We start from the raw sequence: 9,150 nt of genomic DNA on the forward strand, positions 1-9,150 counted from the left end.
GTATTACATTGGCTATAGGTTTGTCATAAATACCTTTTATTATGTTGAGATATGTTCTCTCTATACCCACTTTGGTTAGAATTTTTATCATAAATGGGTGCTGAATTTCATGAAAAATTTTTTGCATCTATTGAAATGATTATGTGACTTTAGTCCTTTCTCTTGATGTGTGGTGAGTCACATTGATTGATTTGTGTATGTTGAACCATCCTTATGTCCCTGGGATGACCCCAACTTGATCATGGTGTGTAATCTTTTTTATGTTTGTTGGATTCTGTTTGCTAATATTTTTTGAGGATTTTTGCATCTATGTTCATCAACAATATTGGCCTATAGTTCTCTTCTTTGGTAGTGTCTTTGTCTGGCTTTTGTATCAGTGTGATGGTGGCTTCATAGAAGTAGTTTGGAAGTATTCCCTCCTCTTCAGTCTTTAGGAAGAGTTGGAGATGGATTGATATGAGCTCTTCTTTGTATGTTTGATAGAATTCCCTGGTGAAGCCATCTGGTCCTGGACTTTTGTTTGCAGGGAAGCTTTTTATTGCTGATTCTATTTCACTTCTAGTGCTTGGTCTGTTCAAATGATCTATTTCTTGTTGATTCAGTTTTGGTGGACTGTATGTTTCTGGAAACATATCCATTTCTTCTAAGTTGTCCAATTTATTGCCATATAGTTCTTTATAGTATTCTCTTCTGATATTTTGTATTTCTGTGGTGTTGGTTGTAATTTCTCTATTTTCCTTTCTTATTTGTTTATTTGTGTCTTCTCTCTTTTCTTCTTGGAGAGCCTGGCAGAGGCTTGTCCATTTTATTTGTTCTTTCAAAAAACCAGCTCTTGGTGTGATAGATTTTTTTTCTATTGTTTTTTTTTTCTAATCTGCATTTTATTTATTTCCTCCCTGATCTTTATTATTTCTTTTCTCCTGATGACTTTAAGCTTTGTTTGCTCTTCTTTTTCTAATTCTTTTAGGTGGTAGATTAGATGGTTTATTTGAGATTGTTCTTGTTTTTTGATGGAGGCCTGTATCACTATGAACTTTTCTTTTAGGACTGCTTTTGCTGCATCCCATAGATTTTGTGTGGTTGTGTTTTCATTGTCATTTGTCTGAAGGTATTTTTTAATTTCTTCTATGATTTCATCATTGACCCATTGGCTTTTTAGTAACATGTTTTTTATTCTCCATGTCATTTTTTTTTCTCCTTTGTTTTTCTGTGGTTGATTTCTAGTTTCATGGCATTGTGATCAGAGAAGATGCTTGAAATAACTTCTATCCTCTTAAATTTGTTGGGGCTTCTTTTGTGCCTGAATATGTGGTCTATCCTAGAGAATGTTCTATGAGCACTTGAAAAGAATGTATATTCTGTGTTTTGGAGACATAATATCCTAAAAATATCAACCAAGTCCAACTGTTCTATTGTGTCATTTAGTATCTCCATTGCCTTATTGATTTTCAGTCTGAAAGACCTGTCCAATGATGTTAGTGGGGTGTTAAAGTCTCCTACTATTATTGTATTCACATTAATTTCTCCCTTTGTGTCTGTTAGTATTTGTTTTATATATGTAGATGCTCCTATATTGGGTGCACATATGTTAATGAGTGTAATATCCTCATCTTGTATTGATCCTTTGATCATTACATAGTGTCCTTCTCTATCTTTCTATATGGCCTTTGTTTTAAAGTCGATTTTGTCTGATATAATTATTGCTACTCCTCCTGCTTTCTTGTCGTTTCTATTTGCATGAAATATATTTTTCCATCCTCTCACTTTCAATGTATGTGTGTCCTTTACTCTAAAGTGGGTCTCTTTTAGGCAGCATATTGTAGGTTTTTATTTTATTATCCAATCTGCCACTCTATGTCTTTTGATTGGAACATTTAGTCCATTGACATTTATAGTAGTTATTGATAGATGTGTGTTTATTCCCATTTTGACCATTGTTTTCCAGTTGATTTGGTATTTCTTCTTTGTTTCTTTCTTTTCCTTTTTTTTTTTTTTTTTTTTGTGAGTGGTTTGATAATTTTCGTTTGTATTAGCCTGGTTTCTTTTTGTTTTTTGTGACTCTATTGTATGCCTTTGATTTGTGGTTACCCTGTTATGTCAAGTATGTTAACCCCTTACTGTATCTGTTTGCTTTAGACTGGCAGTCATGTAGGCTCAAACACACCCTAAAAAGAACAAGGAAAAAAAAAAAAAAAGAAAGAAAAAGAAAAAAGGAAACAATGAAGAGAGAGAAGAAAAAATCTGTATTTTCTTGCTCCATCTCCCACCCTTTATGATTTTAATGTCTTTTTTTTTTTTTTTTTTTTTTGAGATATCTGGTTTTCTTTAACAGTAATCTTTAATGTTCTGACTACCTGGTCTTTGTTGTAAAACTCCTATATATTTTGGCTCCTCCTCTATCTCTTCAGAGCAGTCCCTCAGAGCTATCTGAGAGGCTGTCATCCTGGGCTTGAAGGGATTCAAATCCTCAGAAATGTCTTTTGAATAAAACATAACTCAACTTTTAGGCTATGCATTTATTTCAGTTTACAGAATCAATATAATGAGATAGTGAAAATGGGTTTTTGTTAGAGTTTGGGCATTTCTGGAAGAAATCATGATTAGTGTATCAAGGAGAAGAGGCTCTTGGAGGCAAGCATTTCCCTCTGTGTTAATATCAGGAATAACTTCACTTGCCCTTTGCCATGTAATTTAGGTCACAAATTAAAATGTAAGCAGCATGTAAAGAAAAATTAACATGATGAAATCCTACTTTTCATTATGAAGAGTCAGAGAATGACTAAATTTGAGTAAACCCTCTGTTAAGAATGAATTGCTCATAATTAAGTAAAATATTTGTGCACGTTTATTGGATAGCATTAGATTAATATGAAGCATTAAAGAATTGGACACCAGAGACCAAAAAAAAAAAAAAAAAGTCTGTGCAAAAGATGTGATTTTTAAAAAAGTTTGTCAAAGCAAATATATAAAAGACTACATCTAAAGATCACCATTTAAATGCTTTTCCTGAATATTCTATGAATTTAAATCTGGGGATCTTTAAATATTATCAGTTTTTATTTGTGACAATAAATCTTATAAAGGAACACTTTAAAAGTAGGACACTGTTCTTCTCAATAGTGAGCTTTTAAATGAAGGATATCTATGATGTGGACCCTCTGTCTCTTGTCAGACTGAAATATCATGGGTATTCAGCTTTTCAAATCTCTTATGGAAGCTTGCTTTTCTTGGGGTGTAAAATGATTGAAACACATTCCATCATTTCCTCTTTAACTCAAGCCATATGTTCAGATTTGAGTTTTAAAAATTCTCATTCCTTTATTTTCTAGGAAAATTAAGCATTTAACAACAGGTATATTATTGAAAGAAACCTATATGATTTATAACTAAGTATCCTCAAAGGAACTTTCCTGCCTCATGAGTAAGAATGCAAACTCCAAGATGTAAGGTACTATATTCAAAAGAAGCTCAAGATCACCCCGTCAGATTTTTTTTATTTTTACATATATTCTCATGCTTACTTAAATGGGAAAGATTTTTTCCTGGAAAAGATACAACCAAACACAAATCTAAAACCCAGAGCAGGAATGAAGGGGTAGTGCAGGTGTCCTTGGTGGGGATATTGGCATCAGGTAGCCCTTTTCTTAACCACTGGAACTGGTGAAGTTGAGGAAGCATTTCTTCTGTGAAATTAAAACGAGAGAGTCATGGTTAGAGAAAGATGTACCAGAAACTAAGAGATATAGAATAAGGGATACTGTGCAAATTCATTCCAGTTTAGTTTACTGAGCAGCTGCTGGTATGAGTCACCCCAACTCCATCTGATAAGTAATAGTAGTGGAGAATAGGCATTTGTCTCAGGAATATTTCACAAATTTAAAATGGTCCCCATTTTGACTGCCCCTTCAGTACAACTGGAATCTGCAAACTCTTGGTATGCCTGGCTCACCTCTGTAACATTCTCCATATTAGTGTCTGTATCCATTTGGCTTTAGGATCCAAGCAGACAATTGACTTAGACTTTGTCCAGGCTCTGGGGGAGAATAAATCAAAATAAAGTGGTGTTATATTTTGGTCAGTCCTGCACTTAAGGAAAGATTTGAGTAAAAAAAAATAATGATTTCCACATGAAGTGAAATTGGAGGTAGGCAGCTTTGGATCTGGAGTAGGTGATTTATAGCATGAGGTCTGATGAATAAGAGAAACACCATTTTGTGACTGATATGTGTGAGCTAGTGGAACTGAATACGAGTTGACAGAATCTCACAGGTCAGAGGTTAGTATCTAGTTGACAACCTTTATATGAATTGGAAATGGACCAAATAGCTGACTCCAAGGTTGGCTCACTTCTAAAGCTATATCACAATATCTTTAAAATGTGTTTGTCCATTGAGCTTGGGAGAACAAAATAGACTACAGGAAACATTCTCTTAAGGACCTTTTATTTGGGAAAAAAAAAAAACAATGAAATTTATCGTGGGAGAGGTTGCAGAGCTGATTACTCTGAGTGACATCTGCATTTGGCTGAACCATCAGTGAATGAGATTTCCGATGCTCTATGTAATTAAGCAACAATAGAAGCAGTACGTATAATTGACAGCTGATATTGATCAAGCACTTACAATGTGCCAGCCACTGTGCTCAGCAGGGAACATGAATTATCTCGATGAATCTCACAAAAATCCAGTGCTAGAGGAACTATTATTTCCACACCTTCAGATGAGGAACTTGAGGCTTAGGGAGTTTAAAAAAGATCGCATAATATTGCACAACAAACGCATGGTAGAGCAGGATTCAAATAATGGTTATGTGTTTCTGGAACCCACACTTTCAGCCACTGCTCTACATGGGCATGATCTGAATGGTCATCAAGTACCAGATATGGTGTGGAATGTTTTACCTGCAGTGGAAGAAGTGAGGTCTCACAGGTGACAGCAAACTGGGAGACTTTACTCACTGTTGGGGTGACCTCGAACAAAACAATTTCTTGATGTGTCATTTATTTTAGCTATAAAATCACAAACAACAAGGACCCATCCATCTAACTTTGAAATTCCACCCTGGGAAGTTGAATCTCAGAGAGGTCAGAGATCATAGAACTGGGGTTCTTCAATAGAGCCTTCCAACTTGGTTTCTGAGTTCATGATAGAAAAACAGATTTCTGACCATCTGGACTCACAGCACTTTCACTCCTGACTGCCATGAGTTTCTCATAATAATTTGCAGCTTTTGTTTCTATATCTGGTTAAATTCCGAAATGCAGAATTTGATAAGAAGACATGAAATCAAATTTTTGTCACTTCAAGACGATTGAAGTCAAAGTAGAGAAAATTAGGATGCACCGCTTCCCCTGGTTGAGAGATGAGAGACTTAACTCAAGAGAGAGAAAGTGTAATGAAAAGAAAGGAGCCTCGTTTTTCTAGACAGTCACAGAAACTGCTCCCAAATAGGTCATGGCTAGATTTCACATTTCTGAGTTTGAAGGCAATAGTCACAGTTTAGTCAAAACGTTCATTGTCAAAGGCAGTAGTGGAAGTACAATGCCTTTTGAATGAAGAATTTCCATGCTTATTTTTGATACCCCGTATTTCCTGGTTATAAGTGGACCCAAAGCACAGACATCAAAATAAGACAAACAAAAAGTGGCTGCTTCCAAACGCCTCAAAATTCTGAAGCAGCCCAAGGGGAGATCTGCTGATGAACGCCGAGCCCCGTGGGGGTGCCCTGAAAAGGATGCCCTGCCTGTACTCTGAAGTGCTGTGGGGGTGTGGTTCATTCAGGGTGGATCCAGGAAGAAGAAATCACAGTTCTAAGCAGGGACGGGCAAAAGATCTACAGGCCTCATTTCAAATACTCAATGCAACAATTCAACATTTGGTGAGCCTCTTCTCTAGGCCAGGTACAGGATGAAGCACTGGCAATAATGAATATTTACCAATTATTTAACAATTAACTGAATATTTACCACCGTGCCTGGCACGGTACTAGGGGCTTTCCCTGCAATGTGTAAAGTCTCATGTGATGTTCCGTGGAGGCTGCTCTGATAAAGCCATCCACATAGCTCTCTGGGAGTACAGAAAAGGGAGGATCACGGAAGGAAGGGGTCATGCCATTTCAACAAAAGAAAATATCTAAGATATTGCAGTCACTACTATCCCCTCAGCCTAACTTATAATCAGAGTTATGGGATCAAAGCTGATAGAACCTAAAGCTAAAAGACAGTTCCACAAAATGGACATTCCAACCAAGGGCTGTTGTGGGTACTTATCTGCTTGCTCTTTAACTTCTGGGGAACAAAGTGTCTGCTTCTGCTAGCAACTGGAATTTGGCAGGTAAGAGTCTTGGCTCTGTCCCTTTCTAATGGTGTGCCTCAGGGCAGTTAGTTAACCTCCCTAAGCTTCCGATTCTGCATCTTTAAAGGATTGATAACAGTAGACATACCTTAATAAGGCTGTTGAAGGAATAAAACGTGTGAATGGGCATAAAGCATGTGCATTAGCTCCAGACCCCTGCAAATAAGTACTTAACAAGTATTGCTGATTCTCATTATTAGCTTGAGAATGAATTGCTAGCACCACTCAAAGTAAATCACTTTGAGGAATCATATATATTTATTATGACTTACATTATTTCTTTTTTTGGACATCCATTCCCAGGGGGTGAGATTTGAAGCTTTTGGATGAAGCGGATAGGGTAGGATTTAATGGTCTCTCGCATGCATCTACACTTTAAGTCTGTGTTAAGGGTCTCCAAAACACCTATAAACACAGAATTGGTTATTTTAATCTCTTTGGAATATAATTCACAACTAGAACTTAATCAGCAGTCTTTCATACTGTGTATTTAAAGATTTCTAACTACCACATATAAAATAGATAAGCAACAAGGTCCTACTGTGTAGCACAGGGAACTATATTCAATATCTTGTAATAGCCTATAATGGAAAAGAATATGAAAAGGAATATATATTTGTATAACTGAATCACTATGCTGTACACCAGAAATTAACACAACATTGAAAAACAGCTCTACTTCAGTTTTTTTAAAAAATTAAAAATTTCAAGTCGATGCTTCCACCCTATGCCTTTAGTTTCTGTATTTCTGCTTGTCTTGGCTTATTTTCAAATATTTTCTACCAAAACCTTAAAGATAGAACTAGCTTTTTAAAAACACAACACTTACTGAAATTTGTGATAGCGTTATGTTGGTACTCAGGTGGTGGTCCTTATGATAATATTTGAAAATTGCCACTGTGAGTTCTTACAACTGTTATTCTTAATGCAGTTATAAAATTGACTGATCTTCATTCCCCACACATAAAACAGAGGACAGGAACTCATTACTGAGTCCCCGGAGCATGAACCAGCGGTAGCAGAGTTGTCTCTCTCATCACACCCTCGCCCCACCAACCCTCCCTGTCTCTCCAAGGAAATGCCACGAAAGATATTTATTGTTTTTGTTTAATATGTTGGTCCTCCATTTCAGTTGCAAATCAATACCAAACAAAAGCTAATAATAAAAATTCAACTCTTTGTATTCAGCAATAAAAGCTAATAGCACTGGATATTTTTACAGGTAACCCACCTCATGCATATTAACCAATTCTACCTTCTTTAACCCCAGTGCCTACCACTGTGTGTGACGTGTATTTGCAAATAAAAAGGACCCCACTCTTAGGGCATTTACAATTTAGTGGGGGAAACAAATGAACAAAACCTAAAATACCACACAATGCTGTATTTCACCTGCAGTTCAGGCTGCCGGAATGAGAACAGGGGACTTTGACAAGAGCAATGGAAAAGCTTCAGGGAGGAAGAGAGAGATGAGGGTCTTGAAGAATGAAAGTAACATATGAAGCAAAATACAAATTGGAAAAAATCCTGCATTTTAAGAACCAAAATTAGTCATCTATACCTGAACAGAGTGTATCATCCCACACATACATCAGATTCCTTCAGCTGTATAAACATTTACCACACCAACTGGATATTTACCTCTTTACGCAAAGAAGACCTCCCCATTTTGACTTGGAAATTTGCTTCTCTGCAGAAAATGTGTACTTAATATCCCTATTACAATGGTTCACATCAGAGCTAACTGTATAAAATTGCATCAAACGTTCCCTTTGGGAGACCGACAGGTTGAGGACAATAGTTTTTAAACCCTATAAAGGGTTTGGTCAGAAGGGGTATCAGTAAAAGGCACAATGAAGAAGAGAAACCTGGAAAGAATGAGTTATAGGCAGACCTGAATCTGAAAAAGGCCAGAAATAGGCAAACCAAGGGTAAGTCACATGGACGTTGGACCTCCAGTATCTCTTCCTTCTCTGGGCCACAATCTCAACAATATAAATGTTTCCAGCCCCTAAGGTTAAATCCCTAAGCACCTTACTTTTAGAAATCTAGGAGCAATTGAACAGCTTTTCCTCCTTCATTCTTACTTCCCCACATTTTCTAATTAAAAAAAAAAAAATGAAATGGCTGAAGACCATTCCCATTTAAGCACAGTGACAGCAGAAGTGAAAGTTCTCACCATGGACTGGAGAGAGGCTGCAGACCAGCAGCAGGAGAAGCAGAAATCCCAGGGTGAACCTCATTCTGCCTCAAGGTGGAGTTCAGACTTCAGCTCTGAGTCTCAACTGTGGGTTCTCAGCACGGACACTCCTATTTATTTGTACCAGTAAGGCCCTCCCCCTGCCTTTGTCTCCAGTAGGTCAGCTGCATCATCAGTTTTAAAAGCCCTCAAAATTGCTGAGCTTGCTTTTTTTTGAACTCTTCTTGCAAATTTTATGAATTGGCTTCGGAGCACTATTAGTGTAATAAAGTATTTCTTGAAAACGTAGGCGATACATGGCAGGAGTGCTGTAGGAATTTGGGGGTGCTCTGGGATCGAATCAGTGGTTGTGGCTTTGATTGCTTCTCTAAGTGAAGGGTCAGTGGACTCTCTTAGTGGTATTTGAATATATCCTCCAGGAAATCAGGGACTCTGTCAGGCACATCGTTGTGTTCCTAGCACCTGCAAGAGAGTCCAGCCTTTGATAGGTGCTCAGTAAGTAGATTTGTAGATCTAATGAAGGTCCCTATGCTGACTAGGTTACTGTTTCTTTACCAGACTTTCCCACCTCTTATTTGACTGTCTGAAAGATATGAT

At 37.1% G+C, this 9,150-nt stretch overlaps 1 protein-coding gene across 1 annotated transcript; it reads right to left on the reverse strand.

Moving 5' to 3' along the window:
- Nucleotides 1-3,474: 3,474 nt before the first annotated feature.
- On the reverse strand, nucleotides 3,475-8,686 carry CXCL13 (C-X-C motif chemokine ligand 13). Its single transcript, XM_032457402.1, has 4 exons — nucleotides 8,533-8,686; nucleotides 6,626-6,758; nucleotides 3,950-4,033; nucleotides 3,475-3,683 (listed from the first exon to the last, which is right to left on the reverse strand). Exons 1-4 carry the CDS (start codon nucleotides 8,594-8,596, stop codon nucleotides 3,629-3,631), a joined length of 336 nt encoding a protein of 111 aa, XP_032313293.1. The 5' UTR covers nucleotides 8,597-8,686; the 3' UTR covers nucleotides 3,475-3,628.
- Nucleotides 8,687-9,150: the final 464 nt, after the last annotated feature.

This window comes from Camelus ferus, chromosome 2, assembly GCF_009834535.1.
Source record: "Camelus ferus isolate YT-003-E chromosome 2, BCGSAC_Cfer_1.0, whole genome shotgun sequence".
In the NCBI taxonomy this organism is placed as follows: domain Eukaryota; kingdom Metazoa; phylum Chordata; class Mammalia; order Artiodactyla; family Camelidae; genus Camelus; species Camelus ferus.

What these genes read in the sequence shown, in the direction of transcription:
- CXCL13 (XM_032457402.1), bottom strand. Translation starts at nt 8,596, where the DNA reads ATGAGGTTCACCCTGGGATTTCTGCTTCTCCTGCTGCTGGTCTGCAGC. An exon ending in CAGCCTCTCTCCAGTCCATG is followed by an intron (nt 6,759 to 8,532) that starts GTGAGAACTTTC and finishes CTGTGTTTATAG; the next exon opens with GTGTTTTGGAGACCCTTAAC. An exon ending in ATATGGAGAATGTTACAGAG is followed by an intron (nt 3,684 to 3,949) that starts GTGAGCCAGGCA and finishes TTAATTTCACAG; the next exon opens with AAGAAATGCTTCCTCAACTT.